Source organism: Thamnophis sirtalis, unplaced genomic scaffold (assembly GCF_051295495.1).
Source record: "Thamnophis sirtalis isolate CommonGarterSnake01/CBP01778 unplaced genomic scaffold, rThaSir2_p1.2 scaffold_2, whole genome shotgun sequence".
In the NCBI taxonomy this organism is placed as follows: domain Eukaryota; kingdom Metazoa; phylum Chordata; class Lepidosauria; order Squamata; family Natricidae; genus Thamnophis; species Thamnophis sirtalis.
The window spans coordinates 135,004,311-135,028,572 of record NW_028261382.1 but is presented as its reverse complement, the minus strand read 5'-3'; the positions used below and the strand labels follow the sequence as shown (position 1 = coordinate 135,028,572).

General features: G+C 34.9%; 1 protein-coding gene across 1 annotated transcript in view; it reads right to left on the bottom strand.

Moving 5' to 3' along the window:
- Positions 1-331: 331 nt before the first annotated feature.
- Positions 332-24,262, bottom strand: part of CPA6 (carboxypeptidase A6) — a 34,970-nt gene continuing 11,039 nt past the window's right edge. Inside the window, exons 7-11 of the mRNA XM_014055627.2 lie at positions 20,132-20,242; positions 19,856-19,946; positions 15,390-15,592; positions 9,433-9,517; positions 332-1,846 (exon numbers count right to left, since the gene is read on the bottom strand). Coding sequence (XP_013911102.2) covers positions 1,638-1,846; positions 9,433-9,517; positions 15,390-15,592; positions 19,856-19,946; positions 20,132-20,242 — 699 coding nt within the window. The 3' untranslated portion in view covers positions 332-1,637. The remainder of the gene's footprint in view (positions 1,847-9,432; positions 9,518-15,389; positions 15,593-19,855; positions 19,947-20,131; positions 20,243-24,262) is intronic.

Here is a 24,262-nt window from a genome sequence, read left to right as displayed (position 1 = left end):
ATTTGACGTTCCTTGGTTCAAACATTGTTGCCATATGATGCACCATTTTGACAGTTAAAATTTATGGGAACTGGAGATTTAGTATTATGTAGATAGCTTTTGGTTGTATTCATATAACACGGTTAATCTATCTGATTTATTTTCCAGTTTGTCCATTAGATAGAACCATAAACTAACCAGGAATTCAAACAACAGCTGAAACACAAAATCTAATCACAGTTAATATTAACCAAGTTTAATGTATTTACACACACACACAAACACACACATTTATATATATATATATGTAATATATATATGTATGTATGTATGTATATATATATATATAGTACATTTTTTCTAATCCAGGATTAAATTGGCACAGCTAACAATAGTTCACCATAGTAGAAATATATATATAATTTCTAAAAGGGCATACCAGAAGAAAGATGCAGTCAGACTGACAAGGATGCCTTACTTTCTTCATCACTTGGTATTTTGCAGGGGGAATGGTTACGATTTTTGCAGCTACGCAGTGAAATGCTGCAAATGACTAAAAGTTTACACTTTTTCAGTACATGTGATCTGCGAAACCAATTGATTCTTATCCATATACTTATATAATAGCTGTTTCTGTCCTGGTTTCAGAGGTTGAAATTGCCTTCTCTGCTTTGGCTGTTATTTACTTATTTTCCATTTCACTGTGCCTGGGGAAATGCAATACTTATTGGGTGAGTTGACCCTTTGATTACATCTTACACTATCCATTTTCTACACTGAATAAATTGACCATACTGACATTTCCAAGGTGATAGCAATAAAGGTTATTCAATCTCTAGCTATGAAGGAGAGTTCTAAAATATAATTTAAATAAAATAGGTTCCCTGGAGTTTAAAGCACAATAGTAAAAATAAATGCTATTATTCCTCTACAATTGGAACGTGAAAAAATATAATGAATGCAGTAGGTATGATAGAACATTATTCCATCTGGATGTTTCCAATCTTAAAGTTAATTTTGGAATTTGGTCTTTGGTGACATTCATAGAGGAATATACTGTATCCTCTATTCTCGGCATATTCCTCCCAGGAAGTTAATACACAGGTCTTGCCAATGTTTTTTGCTGCATGATGTATTTTATTCCAATGTTAATAAACATATGATCCTAACAGTAAAATAGCTTTATTATTGCAAAAGGTTTAGCTTAGGTTATAGATATCAGAGCTATGACTAACTTTCAGTGGTTCAAAATTCAACATTTTGAGCAAATTATGATTCTTCTTTGAGCCAAGCTGAGATTCATATATAAATTCATGTATAAATTAGGCAGATAATTTATTTGAACAAAGATTTCACATGATTTATCCTTTTTCTTGCTAGACATGAATTTGAATAAAGTCTTGGTGCTTCTTTTTCTTTTTACTTTTTCTCATTTCCACCTTTCATAATTTCATCAATAATCATTTAGATACACTCAAGGATTTCTGCCTTCATATGTCCTGATACCACATATGTATGGCCTAGTATATGTATCAAACATTTGAATATCTCTTATATGTAGAAAATATCATTTTTTTTTCAATGGGTTCCACTAGTGGAAAATGCTATATTCTATATTTGAGTGACTTCACGCTGTATTCTTAAGAACAATTAAAAAATTAAAACTTGGCTGCAACGCTTAAATGACACTTTTTAAGGAGGTGCATGGTTATATTTTTAACAGCCAGCATGGTCTCTATACAGGTTGGCTTGATTAGGTTCTCAGGCAATAAAAATCCAAAATGACCTGTATCACGCAATTCAAAGGCAAATGAATAGTGGATTCCAGTTTTATAGGCCCAATCCATTGAACTTCCAGAACTTACATCTGGAAAAAAAGAAAAACAATGTTTGGTTTAGGAAACAATTTGTTAATACATGTATCTTCAACATTTGATGGGTGATCTCAGTTTCCCAATCTAGCAATAGCAATAGCAATAGCAGTTAGACTTATATACCGCTTCATAGGGCTTTCAGCCCTCTCTAAGCGGTTTACAGAGAGTCAGCATATTGCCCCCAACAATCTGGGTCCTCATTTTACCCACCTCGGAAGAATGGAAGGCTGAGTCAACCCTGAGCCGGTGAGATTTGAACCGCTGAACTGCTGATCTAGCAGTAGCCTGCAGTGCTGCATTTAACCACTGCGCCACCTCTGCAAAGATAAGATAGGCAGCCTATACATTTTATAAATAAATAAAATAAAAGGCCCTCACATAGTGGGGTAACTGCACTGAAAAGAGCAGGGCTAATGACTTCTTAATTATGGTTTGTTCCATGGTCAGCTAGATATTCAGCCTGGATTTAGCCTTTTCACCCACCATCAATGGAATAGGCAGGTGTGGATGTTTGAGGGTAATAAATTATTTGTATTGTTATGGTTCATTGCATAGTCAGCAGGATAGTCTGGGTTTAACATTTTTATCTACTTATCGAGTCCTTCCCAAGGATCTGAGATAGGCAGATATTGATTTTGGTGTTAGAGGTTACAGAATGTAAGCTGTTCTGAGTAAAAACTGACTTTTGCAATTGACTGATGGTGAATTTGTCAATGCTGAAGGTATTCAAGTGGTGTCCAGTTGTTTTGGGATTGCACTAAAGGTGCTTATTACTATTGATACTACCTTTGCTTTCTTTTGCCACTGTCTATTTGCAGGTCTTTGTATATTATTATCTTCTTTCTCTTCTATTCTGCTCTCTCAAGATATTGCCATATTCACTATCCAGACATTTTTGTCTTTCTTATTGACAATTGTTAAGCTTTGGGAGGTTACGTGGCAGGTGTCTGTTGGTTTAAATTCCAAAAACCTAGAGCACTTAGCTTCTTATTATTTTACGATTAGAAAAGTGTCACACTCTCATCTTTGAGCTGCAGTGGTGTAGTGGTTAAAATGCAGTACTGAATGCTACTTCTGCTGGCTGCTGGCTACCTGTAATTTGGCAGATCGAATCTCACCAGGCTCAAGGTGAAATATATATATGGAATATATATGGAATTATGTGAGCCGTAGTCATATATATTGCATAAAACAGCAATGCTCAATTTGTGGATGATAGGGGAAAAGATTTTCCCCAAACATTGAATATACGAGCTGCAATTCTATACCAATTACTTATTTATCTTCCCAGCATTAGCCTGTACCTCCTTACATATTGGTACAAAAAGCTAGAAGCATAATTACTCATAGTTCAGAAGTAATTTATAGTTGGTATTTATTTATTTATTAAATTTATATGCTGCCCAACTTCTCAAGAATAATTCTGAACAACTTACAAACATTAAAACTGGTACTGTGTTTCCCTGAAAATAAGACAAGGTCTTATTGTATTTGACCCCCAAAATAAGTGCTTGCCCTTATTTTCGGGGAGGTCTTATTATTTTTGAGATGCAGGAGGCGGCAATCATGGTCACCTCATGGCTGTTGCTGTGTTACAATAATTCTGGTGGGCGGGGGCCTGACAAGGGTTGTTGTCTTTAACAGCTCCGGAATCTTGGCTGCGTTAAACTGTCTAAACAGTATCCATCAGCTGTTTAGCAGTTTGATTACCTCTTCTTCGGGCTTAGAAGAAGAGTCGAGCAAGCTATGTTTGGGCAGTGCTCCAACTAACCCCACCAGAGCATAAATCTGGGAAGGGAGTGGGAGACGCCTGGTTGCATAGCATTTCTCCGTGTCAAGAATTTCTTCTGCTTCTTGCTGCAGAATGAAGGCTTTCACCCGCCCTCAGCACAAAGTCTGATTTATTATTGATTTCAAACGGGCAGAACTGATACTTGTGAACTCCTAATTGTATGTATAAATCTTTAACTTCATCTTTTTAAAGAATTCCTTCTGACAATTTACTTGCTAGAAAGACACAAAATGGCACCGAATAGCTTTGTAGGAGGGGTCAGGCTTTGATGACATCTTTACGGAGCTCAGAACATTTAAAGATCAAGAAGTGATTTATTACCAAACTAAATAGTAATTGCTGGATAATCGGCTTGCCTGGACTTACTAATTGGGTAGATAAGGTTAAACCTGGAATGGCGTCTAAGCAGCAAAAGTCCCCCCCCCCATTGTGTCGAAAAGTGCAGGAAGCTCGCCTGCCCCAACCACTAAATTACAGTCACTACTCCTCCCTCCCACTTCTGCAGGGGAGCCCCTGATGTGAGAAATTTTGCAAAAAGAATTAGTCGAAGCTTTAAAAAATCATGCAGCTGTGATGGAAATTAAAGAAGAGATATCTGCTGCTCACAAAGATTTGTCAGAAGAGCTTATGACCCGGAACCAGGAAATTAGAGGCAATATTCTGGTGGCTTTTAATTGCCTATCTGGCTACGTCTCAGGAATTGAAGACAGATTAGAAGATCTTAGTGATTCTAATATTAATCTGGTAACAAAAATGGATGTGATTCAACAAAAGGTTGGCGATGCAGAAAATGAAATTATAATGTTGCAGATAGACAGATGGAATTTGCCTTAAGGATAAGAGGCCTTCAAGAGAAAAATCAAGAAAATTTGAAGCAGATTTTCTCAGAAGCCTTTGATCAATTGATGGGGAGGCCAGGAGGGAATTTTGAATGGCAAATTGAAAAGATTTATCGTGTCAACTCTTGGCTTGCCAGACAAAAGCAACTACCAAGAGACATGGTGGTGTACTTTGCTATGAGGGATATGAGGAACGCGATATTGCAAGAGTCTTACAAAACTAAGTTTCAAATTGAGGGTCAGGAGGTGACTGTTTTGAAGGAAATACCACCTAAAATGCTGAGATCAAGAAAAGACTATGCCTTTTTAGTTGAGGAGCTCAAAAATCGTCAGCTACAGTTCAGATGGGAGGCCCCAGTCAGACTTGCACTCACCTATCAGGGGCAAAGATACCGTCTTAACTCAGTATGGAAGGCTCGAGATTTTTACAATAATATATTGCAGGCTGGACATCCCCCCCTCCTGGACCCAGAGAAAGACAACAAGAAGGACAGGATAGACAGAAAGCTACTGAAGGATCAACAAGGGTGGATCAACTTCCTCTCTCAGAGTTACAAGGAGCCAAGGAACAAAGACAAACCCACGTGATCACCAGACGAATGGAACAAGAGTTAAAAAAGCAACAAGCCTCACAACAAACATGCTACTGTTCAAGAAGCTACAAGTCTTAATTTAGAAGCAGTGGGTGGAGCCAGGCCGAAAATTAAATTTCAGGATTTCCAGATGGCTCTTAAAAAGCTTCAGGGAGCCAAAGATGACAACTAAATTCTTAACTTGGAATGTTAATGGTTTAAATTCCCCACAGAAAAGGAAGAAAATAAATCATTATCTGAAACAATTCAAGAATGACATAATTTGCCTGCAAGAGACTCATATTAGATCTACTGATCAGAAATACTTGATTAATACAAACTTGGACAACACTTTATAGCTTCTGCTCCGGAGAAGAAAAATGGTATAGTTATTTACTTAAGAAAGGACATGAAATCCGAATTAATTGAAGCAGACTCCCAAGGAAGATATATTGCAATAGATCTGGTAATAGAAGGGAAAAGGATACTTCTATTGGGTATATATGCTCCCAATCAACAACAAGATAAATTTTATAAAATGCTTCATGCTAAGTTAGTACATTGGGACTATAGATCCTGTATATTACTGGGCGACTGGAATGGCGTTATGAATACCAAGAAAGATAAGAAGGCTTCTCGGCAAAATATTCAAATGAGAGCAAACTACCTAAGTCCTTTTTTGACATGGTAGATGATTTTGAATTGAGAGATATCTGGCGAGAAAGGAACTCAGAAGAATACGACTTCACATTTTTTTCTGACAGACACCAATCCTTTTCTAGGATTGACTTTATACTAACAACCAATTATTTGCTTTCTAGGGTAAAGAAGATGAAGATATGTTCCAGAGTCTTATCAGATCATAATCCGGTTTGGATGGAGTTGGGATTTGGGATGCAAGCAAGAAAGACTTGGAGATTGAATGAAAATTTATTTGGATATGAGAAAAATATTAATGAATGTAAAAAATTATTAAGAGAATACTTTGTTTTTAATATGAATAAGGGTACATCTATGGAAATGGTATGAGACGCAAGTAAAGCGTATATGAGAGGAGTTCTGATAAACTTAAATAGACTACAAAGACATAAACGGGGAAAAGAGAATTGAACTTGAAGAAGAAATTAGAAAGAGAGAGCAGGAGTTAATTCTAAAACCAGGAGACAAAAAGATTAAAGAAGCAATTGCCTTATTAAGAGGGCAATTTAATATGCTGATGTCAGACCAGGTAGCCACTAATTTGCTATATACAAAACATAACACTTTCTGTAATGCAAATAAATCTGGCAGATGGTTAGCATATTTGATTAGGAAAAAACAGAAATCTCGTAATATATCGAAATTACATTATAACGGGGAGGAAGTGCATCAACAGGATGAGATCCAAAAGGCCTTTCATGAATTTTTCACAGGATTGAATATGAAAGATAAAATACAAGGTTTAAATATAGATAGATACCTGGATAAAGAAAAAATACCTATAGTTAAAGATGAGCAGAGGGAAAGATTGAACCAACCAATAACCTCAGGGGAAATTCTCCAGGTAATCAAACAGCTAAAGGTAGGGAAAGCACCGGGTACAGATGGCCTGACATTAGCTTATTACAAAAATTTACAATTAGAAATGGTAGAACCTCTCAAGGAATTATTCAATATGATCCAAACGGAAGGGATGGGAACCCCCATCTTGGAAGACAGCTTTCATATCCTTGATACCAAAAGAGGATCTAGATCTTAACTCTACCAAAAAATTATAGACCTATATCATTACTTAATATAGATTATAAATTTTTTACTAAAATACTGGCGAATAGGTTAATGTTGGTTACTCAGCAACTGATTCATAATGACCAAACAGGTTTTATTCAAGGGAGACAAATGAGAATTAATGTAAGACTAATTGTTAATACCCTGGAATATTTGGGAAAGAATAACCAAATCCCTGCTGTGCTTATATTTTTAGATGCTGAGAAAGCCTTTGATCGAGTCAATTGGCAATTTGAAAATATTACAAAAAATGCAAATAGGAAAGCATGTTTTACAATCAATTAAAGCAATATATCAGGAACAAACAGCTCAAATCCTAGTTAATGGAAGTTTAACAGACTCATTCAAAATTGTGAAAGGTACAAGGCAGGGTTGCCCCTTATCTCCATTACTGTTTATCATAACTTTGGAACTATTGCTGAATAAAATACGGGGCTCAGATGATTTACAGGGAATCAAGATTAGGCAGCAAGAATATAGAGTACGTGCTTTTGCGGATGACTTGGTTATAACATTAACCCAACCATGGGAATCTAGTAAGGTTTTAATGAATATGATTAATCAATATGGTCAAGTGTCAGGATTTAAAATAAATTTAGGGAAAACAAAGATGCTAGTTACGAATATGAACACTAAACAAAGGGAAGAATTAGAAGGAATGACAGGATGTGAAATAGTTAAAAAGGTCAAATATTTATGGGTTTATATTTCAACCTCAAATGGGAAGCTATATAAGAATAATTATGAACCACTATGGCAAAACATACAGACAGAGATGAAAAATTGGGAGAAATTACAATTATCGTTGTTGGGAAGAATAGCAGCTGTGAAAATGAATATTCTACCTAAATTTTTATTTCTTTTTCAAATGATACCAATACTTTAAAAAGATGTGAATTTGCTAGAATGGCAGAAGGGCATTAATAAATTTGTTTGGGCGGGAAAGAAGCTGAGAATAAAACTAAAAATAATGCAAGATGTGCGTGAGAGAGGAGGCTTGAAATTACCCAATTTAAAACTATATTATGAAGCAGTAGTTTTATCGGTAATTAGTGATTGGATTAATTTGACAGATGACAGAATACTTAATATTGAAGGGTATGATTTGGTATATGGATGGCATGCTTATTTGTTATATAACAAAAAGGTAGATAAAAACTTTAAAAGTCATATTTTAAGGAATGCTCTATTGCGGGTCTGGAAAAAATATCAATATAAATTATGTGATAAGATACCCATGTGGGCAATTCCTAGATAGAAAATATAAATATAGTACAAAAACGATGTAATTACATACAGATAGCTTCTTACCTTAGAAAAAGGTGTATTACAGTTAAAACCTTTGAATGTACTAAAAGAAGAAAAGGCAATTCAATCATGGTTTCTGTATGGGCAGTTACAGGCCAGATGGAAAATAGATCAAAAAGTCAGCTTTATGCAAGTCAAGGATAATTTACTCAAACAAATTAGAGATCAAAGTCCAATGCATATAAAGAGATTATACAATGTATTAGTAGAAATGGATTTGGAAACAGAACTAGTTAAAGACTGTATGATAAAATGGGCTCAAAATTTTGAAGAACCAATAATGTTGGATACATGGGAAAAGATTTGGGTAAGAAATGTAAAATTTACACAAGCCCAAAATATGAGAGAAAACTTTTACAAGATGTTTTATAGATGGCATTTAGAGCCTAAAAAACTGGCTTCTATGTATCCGAATTTGCAACCTAAATGCTGGAGATGTGACTGTGTTGATGCTACTTACTTTCACATATGGTGGACTTGCAAAAAGTTTAAAGCATTTTGGATAAAAATATGGTGGATTATGCAAAATGTTCTCAAAAAAAGGATAAAGTTTACCCCTCAGTTATTTTTGTTAGGTATAATTACTGATTGTACAGTTCTAGAGATTAACTTGATTTTGCACTTAATAACCGCAGCTAGACTCTTGGTGGCGCAATACTGGAAGAAGGAAGATTTGCCTACGATTCAAGAATGGACACTGAAAGTAACAAACCTAGCTGAGATGGCTAAAATATCTGCATATCTTAAGGATCACTCAAACGAGAGATATAAATTGGACTGGAAAAGATGGATTGATTATATTCAAAATAAATACGGGACTAATAAATTTCAGATAGCTTATGATTAAAGAAATTAGGAATGATATAAATTGTTTAGAGTTAGCCTAGCAAGGAGGAGTTAAAGCTCAAGTAAAAGATGTTATTAACTGTTTTTCTTTTTAACCTTATTTAGGCATGTTTTTGTTAAAGATTTATACCTTGTATTGGTTCTGGGAAGTCTGGGGGCGGGGAAGGATGGGGGTTTTTTGGGGGGAGGGAAGTAAATATTTGTAAAAGCTTGTTTTTTAAAATTTTCAATTAAAAAAACAAATAATAATTTCGGGGAGGGCTTATTTTAGCACATACGCTCAAAAGCCCAATTGGACTTATTATCCGGGGAGGGGTTATTGTCAGGGGAATGGGGTACTACAGTATTATGTTCTTCATTTAATAAAATTTTAGATTTTAAATACTTTTCTCTATTACAGTATCATCAACAAATTTTTTTTTTAAAAAAAAATCCAATTTGTCAGAGACACTCACACAAAGTTCTGGAAGCAGGACCATATCGATACCTTATTCCATAAACAGACTGCAAGGCATTTACAGCATTAACAGCTGCAGATTCCTGGAAGATGACGAAGAAAAAAGAAAAATCACCCCCATGCATATTTATTATATTCTTATAATGAATGATATAGGACAAAGATTACCCATTTTTTTAATTTTATCCTTCACAATTTATTGCATCTTGTGCCCTCTACTGCTACCTTTGTTACCATAAATGGATTTTTTTCATGAATATCCTTGCTTAAAGTTATACCTTTCTGGTTATATGCATATCATTCATTATGAAGATCTATATATGAGAATATTACTTCAACATCAGCATAATAGTATTGGGACAGGCCATCTCATGCCCTACTGTCATGTATTAAGAAGCAACTAGATCCAAATTAGACTGTGGCATTTCTCTGTGGCATATATGTGGATATATGCATAATTTTGTATTTATTTATTTTGTCATGTTTATATAGTGTATATTGCAGGTGGAGACCCTCTGAGAGCTGTATGCAACAAAATTTCATTTTAATGTATGCCAATTAGTGTACATTCAAAGTGACAATAAAGTTATTCTAAGTGCAAGTCTAAGCTTTTCTATCTCCTCTTTTAGATTACATTAAGATGACTGCCCCACAATACCAAGGACATTCAATTAATTAGACTAAAGGGGAGACTGGCTACTTGTTTTAATATTCCAGCTCACTTTTAAATGTTATATCCTAACCAAGTTTAACAAGAGTATCATTCTCCCTATGAGAACTACAGGTTTAGGGTATTATCTCATGCAATAATTTGTTTTCAAAATATTGTATACACCTTAGTAATCAATCAAGCCTGAAAAACAGTTCCTCTGTTGTTTTTTTCCTGTGGTGCCATGAAGATATATATATAGTATATAGATAAAGTTATGTATAGGAACTCTTTGGATAGTTTCTTGTGCCAAACACTAGAACTCGAAACAATATGAAAGCCAGTTTGGTTTAGTGGTTAAGGCACCAGTCTAGAAACAGGAAGACTGTGAGTTCAAATCCCATCTTAATCATGAAAACCACCTATAGGTAGGTGACCTTAAACTAGTCTCAGCCTAACCCACCTCAAAGCATTGTTGATGTGGCAAAAATAGGAAGAAGAAAATGTATTAGATGTATTCGCTGCATTGATTTATTCATAAAAATAATAAAGGGATACAAACAAACATGGTATTCCAGGATACAAGTCTTTTAATATGCAGGTTTATTACAAACAAACAAACAACGAAGTATTTATGAAAGAAATCCAGTGACTGCTATATATCAAATCCAAACCAAACCTTGTTTGTAGTGAATTTCAGATACAAATGTTTGCATCTTTTCCCCCCTGTAAATGCAGTACATTTGGTTTGAAAAGCCTCTTTAGACCATAGAGATGCTCGCTACCTGTCCCTTGTTATTATATTTTTCAGGCTACTTATTTCTGAGTTTTCTAAACTAGCTTTTATACTTCAGTTTTGATTATGGGTATGAACATTATTTTACTAGAGTTTAATGTATTTATAATAGACTACACTTAAAAATAAGAAAATAGAATTGTTTAAAAGCAAAGGATTTGCAGAGAAATACCGGTATGTTACAGAATTTACTTTTTAAAATTTTATTTTATTTTATGTATCAAATTTATGTAACTGCCCATCTCAAGGGGAAATTACTCTGGGAAGCATGTGAAATAGTTAAAATGATAAGCTGCTAGACAATTCAAAATGGTAATTTTTACAGCATGATGCTCTAATTATGCAATATATGTTACTTAAAATAATGGTGTGAAAATATATATGCTGGCTTTTATATTTAAAAAAATCACTAGAAATATGCAAAGACTGTACAAAATGATAATTTACTTCGTAACTGGTTGTACCACCCATTAAACAGTCTTCTAATATGTTTTCCCCAAAATAAGACAGGGTCTTATTTTCTTTCTCCACCCCCCAAAAATAAGGCCTTATTTTCAGGGAGGTCTTATTATTTTTGAGGTGCAGGAGGCAGTGAGTGTGGTCACCTCATGGCTGCTGCTGTGTTGCAATATTTTTGGGGAAGGCTTATTTTAGCGCATGTGGTCAAAAGCCCAATTGGGCTTATTATCCGGTGTGTGTGTGTGTGTGTGTGTGTGTGTGTGTGTCTTATTTTCAGGGAAACAGGGTACTTCTTAGTATTGATCTAAGAAGATGCTTACATTTGCTTCCCTTTAAAAATTAAAAAAAATATTGCATCATATGCTAAAATTAATTAGGAAGAAGCAATATCATTAATGTTTCATAATATTTATATTTATAAGCTTTGAACACTTATTTGAATATGAATTCCTGTCAAAAAGATTCTTAATTCTGTTCATTTTAGAGGGAATTTATCTGTTTTAAGAATAGTAACTTTATGTGCATATTATAATCCATTTAATATTTATACATTGTCATGTGAAGGCTCATAGTTTTGAAATATGCTGACAAATGCATATAAAATATAAATCTTAACATTTTCTATTCATGATAATCGATTTATTTTGTATAACTTTTTCTCCTAAATTGTTCAGTGTGTAGCACTATTACACTGTAATTACTGTTATGAAGTAATTATTAAGATTGTTCTTTTGTTACTGTTTTTAGAAGCAAAGTTATTTTTTCTACATTTGAACCACTGGGTATGTTAAAATGTTAATAATGTTAATGTTTGTTAATGGTAACATAATGTTAATGGTAATGTTAAAAAATCTTTTCCTAATGTTCATAAAACAATGTGACAGCAAACGAATGGATACAAGATATAATTGGGTGAATAAACATAATTAGGGTAAATACACACTTTGTTACAATATTCTGTTGGGTAAACTTCATTGGCTCAGTTGCCATACAAATAACCCATATAGCATGGTTTGGAAACCTGAGGATTATTTGCATATGCCATATTAAGAAAAATCAAATACTGTACAATTGTTTAGTTAAATGTGCGAAACCAATCGCTGCACCAGTGTCTAATCAAAATGCATTTGTTCAATTCTCATTTATTCCAATGAGTCGATACAATCTCTTAACTCAAGAATCAAAAAGATTTCCCAGCCTGCCCTACTATATCTTAAAATGCAGCCCCTCAAACTGTCTCTGAAAAAAAAAATCATTGAATTCAGTCCATATACCCAAAGATCAATGAATAAAAAACTGCAGCAATAAACCTGTAACTATAGCAACTACATTGCTACCCTATTTCTCATCTCTGTTTTCCCCTTCCTCTATTTCCTTTTTACTGAATTATAAACTCAGGGCAAAACTATGGGTTCTTAAACTTTATAAAGTACAATATGCTGATGCAGCTATATAAACAATTAGGGGGACTAAAAATGTAGCTATAATGGGAAGTGAAGTAGCACATGATTTTTTTTTAAACTAGCTTTGACTATGCTGCAGGGTAACACTTTTGTTCTCAAGAAGATATATATTCTAGGCTTCCAAATGGAGATTTGCCTGCAGTTCCACATCTGTGGGATGAGAAGTGCACTAAAAATTACTGACCTAAATGCAAAATTCAGTTTTAATTTGGACAGATTCCTTCAGTGGTTATATGAGCTGAGTTGAAAAGAACTCAGCAGTTGTTCTGAATCCCAGGTCTTTGTAAAAGGGGAAATGGGAGCTATGCAGCTTTGGGCTTCACAGTGTGATACTGATACTGTATAGCAAAAACAAAAACTTGTTTTTCAGTTTTGACTGTCACTGTTTTTATTTTGAGGAAACAGCTTTTTGTGCTATATTTAACAAGAATAACTTTAATGTTGCATGGCCTTAGAAATACCTTTGCTGCTGATTCTTTACCAGACTCTTATCTCAGATAATATTGTATATACAAATTGCAACGAGCTCTAATAGCATCCTTTTTTAAATTGTAGTACACAGAATAACTTTACATATTGGGCTAAGCAATGGTTTATTTTAACCATAGCTTACTGAGTTGGCTTACAGTCACAATGACTGCATTGATATGGCACATTAAAGCTCAAACCAAAGATGCTATATCATAAGGTAATACACTGTGTGTCATAGATCATGGTATCTTACATGACTAGCAATTGAATGAAAACTTCCCAATAACTAAAAACTGAAATAAACAAAAGAATATGTCTGCACTAGATAACACGTACAATGAGAGTTGTATATCCCTTTCTCCAGTTCCAAGACCTAAATAATTTAACACATTAATTCAGAGAGTGACTGGTAGCACAATTCTGTGTTGTAAGCTGGATAGAAGCCTGTTTGTCTTCAACTCACAAATTATTAAAGAATCCTCTCCTTGCTAGATGATAATGTCCATGGAAAAGCTTTCTTCTCCTGGCCAACATCGACATAAGATAAATCTGAGGACCTTGTGAAATTGGTCGCAAAGGAATCAAGAGAAAGAAAATTTCTTTATGATCTTGCTTTGCTATTCAATGCAGGTTGCTCCATACTGTATATAAATTGAAACTGTATTTTGTTGACTTCCCTGTATAAGTGCATTGTCAGTTAGGGATTTCTTATTTGTGCAAATGTTCTCAATATTTGATTGTGACTTATTCTCTATTATCATGTTCCTTCTGTCTGCCCAAAAGCTTAGAGTAACAAGCTCTTGTGACTTTTTTTAATGTTTGAGCTTTGCTTTCCTGCTGCAGGCTGCATATGCATAGTGAGGTACTGTTTAGTTCCTGCAGAGTAGTACATTTTTAAAATGTTGGTATATAAGGATTGCATTGGTTCGCCCATTGTTCTGATGAGACCCATCTCTGGAAAGGGAATTTTCTGTTGATTTTGCAAAGAAGGTGAAAACAGTTTACACACTGAGAAGGTTGGTCTTGTGTCAAGCCATGGAAAGTCTTGAAATGGGAATAAAAATGTTGTTTTCTTACCCTTTTTTTCCTTACTCCATACATGTTATGGAAGATCCCAACTATATAGTTCTCCATGCTTGAAAGAACATTTAAGAAATACATTGCTTCTTCCAATTTCACAATTGAAAAGGAGATCAAAGGATCATAGTGGCTATGAGTAAATTCTTATAATATGAGCTTTTTCTCCATCAGGAAAGAGTCAGAATTATGGATGTTTGTGTATTTGTGTGAGTATACTGTGTGTGTATTTATTAATAATACAAATGAAATAATACAAATTTGCAAGATACATTTCCTTTCTGCAGGGTATCCCCTTACATGTTTTAGAATGATCCAGTTGCTTCTGTGTGGAAAATCTTTTATACAGCCCAATGATCACTGTATGGTAGGCATAATGCACACATATGGGCCATAACATATTGGCTATTATACAGAATAAGATTCCTCTTTCTCCTTCACTTTATTCCTCTCACTGTAATACTGCAGATTTACAATGATTGAGTTTACATATCATGTTAAGCCATTATTTTTAAGTAAGCCACAATATGGCTTACTATACAATAAGCTGGAGCTAAAATCAGTTTATCGACCATGATACAGTAATTGGATTTTGGTGTCTTGTATTGCAACCAAAATCAATCCAACCATATACAATATTGACATAAAACAATGTGTGAACTAACCATTATATGTCAATGCCATTGCCATTAAAATATATTCACTTGTCCTGTCTCCCTGAAATATGATTTGATCTTTCAAAACCACTATCCCTTAAATCATTATGGAATGTATTTGTTGGAAAAATTGGTAACTAATACAGTCATTTGAAAAACCTAATTTTCAATATTTTTGGCTCAGCTAAAAATAGCTGAGTTTTCCTTCTCCTCCACACCAACTCTGTTCCCTTATTTTGGATAGGACAACATACATTTGAATTCTTATGAGGTTTCTAATTATTCATTTGCAAAGGAGTGGGACTCAGAAGCACATTATCTTCACTAAAACAAAAGGCATAATTGGCATGCAAACATGCAGAATTCTTTGAATTCTATACTTACCACACAACTAAAATTTGGAATAGCTGCATACTTGTAAGAGTATGGATACAATAGCATTTGGGCATACGCATGAAAGGACAAATAGGCTTTCATCTGAGTATGGTGTTTGCGAAGAAAATGAGCAACAGCCTTCACTTCTGGTTCAGATTCAGGGAATGGACCACAGTATGTGTCATCACAGGGATGAAGGGAAGCACCTTCATCTATATGTTAGAAGGAAAGAAATGATGATGATCTACACAAAGTTAAACCTAACAAAAACATGGTCATAGCGCACATATAATACCAGACTGGGGTTCTGTCTTTTGAACATATTGAGGAATTAAAATAATCTATCTTGGACCAATGACAATGGACATAATCCCAATAGTTCAGAAAATATTTTGATTCCAAGGTGGCAAGTTTTGATAATGATGACAGGATAAGGCAGAATAACAATTTCATAGGAATAGAGATTTTAATCTTTTTTGTCTGAAATTTAAAAGGCCTTTAAAGATGAATTAGTTGTACTACAGCACAACACATTTATTTTTCTTATTTTCCTACCAAAAAGAAGTGGAAACTTATTTTCTTCTTATTTAGTTTATTGCCTAATTCCATTGATAAGATTATTCAGGAACCAGAAAAAGATACTCCAAGGTTATATAAATTGTCTACCATTGTTCTAATTAAACAAATTTGGCTGATACAATTCAAGTATTAAATCTCACTTGCATATAATTTTTTGAGCAGAAGAAAGGCATTCTGTATGAGTCAAAAGTTATTTTCCCAGTGGGCCAAGACATAAATTAAGCTGAATTGGATATTGTTTAAAACTTTGATTACAGCCTCAGCACTCATGTAAATTAAGAGTAGAAGTGGATGGACCTTTTATTTGAGCCAACATGATTCTTTTTTATTAATGATTTGGTTATGAGAAAAATGTAATCTATCTTCTGATCAACAATTTAGGAATATCCTTAATCAGTAATGGATCTGCTTCACATGAGAAATACACATGCATAATAGTACAGCAAATTTTCTTGTGTTTTGACAACTGTTCATTATTCTTGTCAAAATATTCCTCACATAATATCTTCAGTATTTAGAAAAATGAGATGAAACATTCCACAATTTACCTAATAACGAAGTATTATGTAACTATTATTACAAAGTTAGCTTGATCCTTATTTTTTCAACTAAGCAGCATTTACTATTAAAAGAAACAGTAGAAACTCCAGTAACTTGTAACTAAAGATGTAGATTTGCTGTCCCATATGTATTATTTACAAAAAAGGGCTCTATTCAGGAATAAGGAGGCTCTGACCTCTAGATTTTACTGTCTACAGCAGCTCTAACCAACTGGATAAATGGAGAAATATAGTTTTCCTTTCCTGATAAAAAGAAATGGAGATTTAGAGGTTTGTCAAAGCTGTGATATTTTGTTAATTTATTGCTAATTGGTTTGTCCTTGGTTGCCATTATATATAAGGTATTTATTTTGTATTTGTATTCTGTTACTCTAGACAGAAAAAGAAAACAGAATTGCCAAAATAGTGCTGCCTTAAAAATTAAAAAATGCAAAGCAAAAGAAAAGAAAAGAAACATCAGGGTTTTGAGTCCTTTAATTCTCCAGAAATGGATTCTCATTTCTGTTTCTGTGCTATGCTAAAATGTCACTGTCTCATACTTATTTGTCTGTGCAAGTTAGGAACTGTAATTAATTGGAGCTTGGAACTTATTTCAAGCTGTGTTCTAAAATTATTTATTATTAATTTGGAACTCCCCATCTGTTTATCTGGATCCATCGTCTTCCACATGAACTTTTCATTCAATAGCAGAGTTGGAAGGGACCTTGGAGGTCTTCTTGTCCAACCCCCTGCCTAGGCAGTAAACCCAATACCATTCCAGACAAATGGCTATCCAACATCTTCTTAAAGACTTCCAGTGTTGGGGCATTCACAACTTCTGGAGGCAACTTCTGTTCCACTGATTAATTGTTCTAACTGTCAGGAAATTTCTCCTCAGTTCTAAGTTGCTTCTCTACTTGATTAGTTTCCACCCATTGCTTTTTGTTCTTGTTGCCTTGGAGAATAGTTTGACTCCCTCTTCTTTGTGGCAACCCATGAGATATTGGAACACTGCTATCATGTCTCCCCTAGTCCTTTTCATTAAACTAGACATACCCAGTTCCTGCAACAGTTCTTCATATGTTTTAGTCTCCAGTCCCCTAATCATCTTTGTTGCTCTTCTCTGCACTCTTTCTAGAATCTCCACATCTTTTCTACATCATGGGGACCAAAAATTGAATGCAGTATTCCAAGTGTGGCTTTACCAAGGCATTATAAAGTGGTATTAACCAGGGACGTGCAGTCAGGGAAGGCAGGGCCTCACCATTGTCATCATGAAAAGAAAAAAAATGTAAAAGGAAAAAGGCTGAGGTAGTTGCTGCCAGAGTCACAGTGGATGACTCTGCTTAGTGCTTAACTGTGTAAAAAAGCCTCTAAAAAGTGCCCTCTACAGGGGGTGGCAGGAGAACGAGGTGCCTCATTTAGTCTGACTATGATCACTCGAGCAGAGCTAAGCAAGGGTTAAAAGCCGAAAAATTCCTTATGTAGATGAGGCACGTGGTTCTCCTGCCTCCTGTAGAGGGCATTTTTAGAGGCTTTTTAGAGGCTCTGGGAGCAGCTAGCTCAGTCTGACCTCAGAGCTCATGCCTTTTTCCTTTTACATTTATTTTTCTTTTCATGATGGCAGGCAAGAGCAGAGTTGAAATCCTCTCTGAAACAGCTGGAAAAGGTGCGTGTGTAGGGAGGGGGGAGAAATTCAAAAAGTTTGATTGCATGCAGAGCCACGTTGCCTTTTCAAACACACACACACACACACACACACACACACACACACACAGCTGGATGAAAGTATATAAGCCCAGCTTCACTGATTACAAGTTTGAAAAGGCAACGTGGCTCCACCTGCAATCAAAGGCTCGGATCGGAAGGCAGCAGGGGAATGTGGGGGGTATGGCAGAGGAGCTGCTTTCAAGCCATTGGAAAATATATCCAATCCAACTTCTGTGTTTGTGTTTGTGAGTGAGTGAGTGAGAGAGGGATCTAACTTCTCTGTGTGCATGTGTCTGTTTGAGAGATGGGGGAGGGAGGAAGAGAGGGAGGAAGGAGGGAGAGGGAGAAGAAAAAGAATGAAGGAAAATGTATTTCGCAAAGGAGAAAAAATGCTGTCGCTTTAAATCGGAACTGAGCATGCCTGGCTGTGGAATTCTGGGAGTTGAAGTCCACAAGTCTAAAAAAATTTGAAACCCCTGTGTCAGTGCCTCACCAGCCATAAACCTCACCGCACGTCACTTGTATTAACACTTCACATAATCTTGATTCTATCCCTCTGTTTATGTCGCCTAGAACTGTGTTGGCTTTTTTGGCAGCTGCTGCACACTGCTGGCTCATATTTAAATGGTTGTCCACAAGGACTCCAAGATCCGTCTCATAGTTACTACTATTGAGGAAGGTACCACCTATACTGTACCTGTGCATTTCGTTTTTGTTGCCTAAATGTAGAACCTTACTCTTTTCACCATTGAATTTCATTTTATTAGATAGTGCCCAATGTTCAAGTTTGTCAAGATCCTTCTGTATCTTAAGCCTGTCTTCTGGAGTGTTGGCTATTTCTGACAGCTTGGTGTCATCTGCAAATTTGATGAGTTCCCCATTTATCCCTCATCCAAATCATTGATGAAGATGTTGAAGAGTACTGGGCCCAAAACAGAGCAGGGGAACTCCACTGCATACTTCCTTCCATGTAGATGCAGTTCCATTGAGGACTACACGTTGAGTGTCGTTGGTCAGCCAGTTACAAATCCATCTGGTTGTGATGCTGTCCAACCCACATTCTTCTACTTTATCTAGTAGTTTGTTACATTTGCTAGTTTATCTACTTGTTTGTTAAGCTCTTTCTTGGAGCTTACAGATTGGTCTGCTGAGAGGATACTCAAGAATGAATGATTTTGAATAATTTCCAAAGTCATATTTCTCTAGTGTTTTCATTACTATATTTTAGAAGCTAGCAAAAGTCCACCTTGTTTTTAAGATTTAATAATTGTTCTCCCTGAAAATTAGAATTATTTTTAACCATTTCTATTTTTAGCATTTAAAATTCTTATTATTCTTTAGATATTGTTTTAGCTGTTTCAAAGTCTCAATGTGAGATGTAGGATATGAAAAAAATATTTGTAAACAGGCCAAAGTTTGGATGTTTATTTGATTGGGAAGCCAGTCTGATCAAAAGTAAAAGTTCCAATGCCAGAACTAAGAGACAAAGAGGGATACTATAGTCAAAAATAAAAAGGGATTTGATCCTGAAATAATACCAACAATATCATCAAAATCCAAGTTACATATTTACTGTATATTTACCTGAATTATATACACATTGTTAATTTAATTGGCCAATGATAAAAGATCTATTTCTAGACTTACCACACCATTTTACTTTCCAGTTACGATTGGCATCTACTCCATGGCAGTGAAACTTTGAATTCTTTGATCTTGTTTTCCTCCAAAATCGATCCTAGGCATAGATTTTTAAATATAAAAATACAACATATATACAGATAAAACTATGCTATGCTTGTAACAAATCTTTTCACAGAGAGAGAAGTTAAATATTTAAACCTTTTTTTCCCAAACACACTTCTTTAATATTGATATTCTTAGTATTTTTCATTAATACCCTCGTGTTGAATTATTTCTTACCTGAGTCCAGCTAAAATGATATCCATCCACGTTAAAAATAGGCATGATAAAGAAATACAATTGATTTAGCATTCTTCTCATGGCTGAATCATTTTGATATGTCTGAAGAGCCTGGTACATAAAAATAGTTGAAATAATATGTGTAGTTCAGAAATTTTGTAATGTGATTTTTTTTCAGAGATCCTAGCCAATTTTTAACCTAATAAAATAACTTGTCAATGCAAGTTTAAACAACAATCAATTGATTAGGCTCCTATTTCTCAAAACATTCTTTGTTCTTATGGCACTAATTGTGAGAAAAGATTACTACTGAGCTTCTGACACTAGCTAATCTCCTTCCTTGGGTACCAGTGAGCGACCATCACATCCAGTCAATTTCCCTTGTTTAAAGGCCAGGTTAAAGAGAGAGGACTTCATGACTCTTCTAAATAACAGAGTAGGGACAATCTGGATCTCAGGGAGAACCTTGTTCCTAAACACTGAGAAGGTACACTTCCAAGATACTGAGAGTTAACATTATTTATTTGAAGGAGCCCAGAGCATACCACTCTTGGCCATCTACTTTTAAAAAAAAATTCTAACTTTTCTAAAAATGTGCATTAGTTTTTATTTTTGTTATGAAAATCTTTAATAAAGTTACTATTAAGAAAAAGGAACATTGGTTGGCAGCTGTAGGAGAGTGACTGGCAGAGGGAGGATTCCAAAATGATGGCTCATTTAAGTCTTCCCCCTGGCTGTGCCAGTCTCCCTTTCTCCCACAGCAGCTTGGCCAATGAGAAAAGAAAGAAGCTGGCAGTTTCATCAATGAGAAAATTGCTGACTTGTCTAGGGAGTGTCTCAAGCCTCAAAATTGAACAGAAGGAAGAAGCAGCCTGGATTTAGACAGGCCAAGTTGGAACTGTATAGTCCATGACAAGGAACTGAGCATCCAAGAAGACAGCCAGAGAAATTGCTACACAAATTTTTTGCAGTCAGAACTGTTGCTGTGGGCACTTTGCAAGGCAGGAGCAGAATCAGTTTGGGTCAAATAATAGAGAGCTTTTGAAATTACATACATTTAAGGAGACTGTGTAGTCTCTTGCATAGAAATTGAATAAGCCTTTCTAGAAGACACAGGGAGATTCATTCCCCACTTCAATATCTTGCTATCATTTAACATCATTTACATATCCATGAGATATGTAAATAATGTTAAATGTCCATCTTAGTGTTTTTCTAATGCAACCAATGAAAAGTTTGGATTTTTCTTTATTGTGGTGCCCACCCCCAACACCTACATCCAGTTGGAGATATGGCAGCAAGTGTGTTTAAAGTAAATGATACTGACTGACTAACACTTAGGAATCTCTGGTGGAGAAACAGGATGGAGAACTGCATACTGGACAACTGACATGTAAAAGATATTTTAGTCCTCAGAAGAAAGGAGGAAATGGGAAACATTTCAGAAGGGACTCTCGCTAGTATTCTGGAGAGTAAAAGGAAAGGAGGTGAGAAATATTTTCAGTCTTGCGCTATAATATTAACATAAGCTTGTAATAAAGATAGTACTACTGGTTGTGTTTCTTGCTTGAACTAACAGGGATCCAGTTTCTTGAACTCTTAAAAATAGCTAGACATGTATTTTTATGCTGCCTTTTCTAAAAATTCCAAATAGCTCAGAATAAAACATGTTATATTCAAAGATGTTCAAACAAAATAAATAAAATACATCAAGTCAACTCAGAACTAAAATAAAACTACCTTAGCATGCTTCTAATTGCACTCTTCACCTTAAGGCCTGTTGGGAAACCATAGGTTTCACTGCTTTATAAAATTATAACTGAAGGGAGAGATGTTATTCCAAAATGAAGAAGGCCTGTTTCCAGCTCCCCTTCCCTTTACTTCTTATGCAGAAGGGATTCTCAATTTGCCCATTTATTCAGACTGGACAAACAGCATCTGCCTCAGACTGTCCCCAATGGAATGAGGATCTAAGATAAAGACTCATTGCTAAAGAATAATAACCAGAACTTTGTTTGGAATCTGGAAGATTTTGGCCAATAGATTTCCAGCAAGGTAGGTATTCCTCTGCTGTATTTGTGTGTTCATGAGATTTGTTTGTTTGTTTGTTTGTCTGTCACGTTTATATGTTTGCCCATCTCAAAAAAGTGACTCGGCAGCATTAGCAAGCATATTTTAAAAGACTAAATTGGTGAAGGTGCTTTCTGAACTTTTCAGTTGATAATAGCAACTGCAGAAACTAACACTGCAGCATTCTTCATCCAGTGAAAAACAGGAATGAACTATTTTTAAGGAGGAAGAATTTTCAGTTTTATTCTTTTAGCTTACTAAAAGAACAGTGCTCGCCTTAAAGCCAACAAATCACTTATCTTGATAGAAGATAATGTAATTTAATGTACTTATTAGTTACAGTAACTGAGCTCATTATTCCAGACATCCAATTAGCATCTTGCACAAACTCCAAATTTCATTTAAGTAAGCTATTGCTCAAAGGCACTGCAAGCATCTGTAGTTATATAGACAAACATGACTAGCATGCCTCCTTGTGGGGATAATGTTGTACTGCACCCTGATTTTGAAGAATATGCATAATAAATTAACATACGACAAGCATATAATGTGTCTATATCAAGAAAATCAAGGGGATATGTATGGCTCTGCCCTTCTCTATTATTTAAAATTACTTTGAAATAATTATCACCAGTCAACAGTAGAAATGTGTACCTCCATTTCCTTTATACCACTGTTAAACTAAAAACCTGAAAAGGACCACAACGGGAAACAACACCCACCTATCTTGGCAGAAGCATTGGCACATAAGTCAAAGACAAACAAGATCTAAACTACTAACTAACTAAAATAAAAAAACTATAAAAAGGAAATACAATGAATCTAGGTAAGACAGGTAAATGAGTTGTGTAAGATCTATATTTTTTTCATCAGGGACATGGAGGCTCAGTGGCTAAGAAGCTGAGCTTGTCAATGAGAAAGATTTGCAGTTCGGCGGTTTGAATTCCTAGTGCCGCGTAACGAAGTGAGCTCCCATTACTTGTCCCAGCTTCTGCCAACCTAGCAGTTCGAAAGCAAGTAAAAATACAAATAGACAATTAGGAACCACCTTTAGTGGGAAGATAACCGGCAGTCCATGCGCCTTTGGCATTTAGTCATGCCGGCCACATGTCCACGGAGACATCTTCAGACAGTGCTGGCTTTTCGGCTTTGAAACAGAGATGAACACCGCCCCCTAGAGTCGGGAACAACTAGTACTTATGTGCGAGGGGAATTTTTACCTTTACCTTATTTTTTTTTCAATGAATATTTTTTCTTAAGTGCTAGAGATCTTTTTAGGCCATAGTCAATTATTTTCCAAATAATTTATTTATATATAATACAATTATTGAAATCCTTATAATTGAGAGTAGACAATAATGTTGAACTATGCAATATCAAAGCCACTGCTTTTCTTAGTTCTCAACAACTTTTATCTTTCCAAATGCAAAACATATTAAGAAAAAACAGACAGACTATCCTCAAGTAATGGAATTCTTCTAAGTAAAAAATAAATATAGGAAAAATCAAAAGACACTTCTTAATCTCAATTGCTCCTAATCTTTTAAACATGTGTATATCATACTTCACAAGAGAACACCTTGCAACTTCTCATTTATATTATAACACCTTCTAGAATTTCCTAACTTCAAAAATAGTTATCTGCTGTAGTTAGACCCTGAACCACATTTATTCAATTTTGTGAAAATATAGGATATAAATATAGTAAATGAAGTCCTTAATAAACAGAGAGATTTATGCTGCTGCAAATCTCTGCACTGCCCAACCCAGACCAAGCAATTGGACAAAGAAAATTAAGCTTATAAATTTATTTGACTGAAGTTGGGAACTCATTTCATCAACAACAATATTCTTAATGAGATTATTTTTATGCTCTTTATTATCTTTATTTTCTGTGAATTTGTCAATAATAATCAAATTAGAGATTTATCAATAATTGTCATTAAGACAGGGAGATTATAACCTAGGTTGCACAATTTTATTCTTATTTAGCAAAGACTTTTTAAATGCAAGTATCATAGTGCTAACAAGATTTTCACCAACTGTAAGGTTGAAATATCA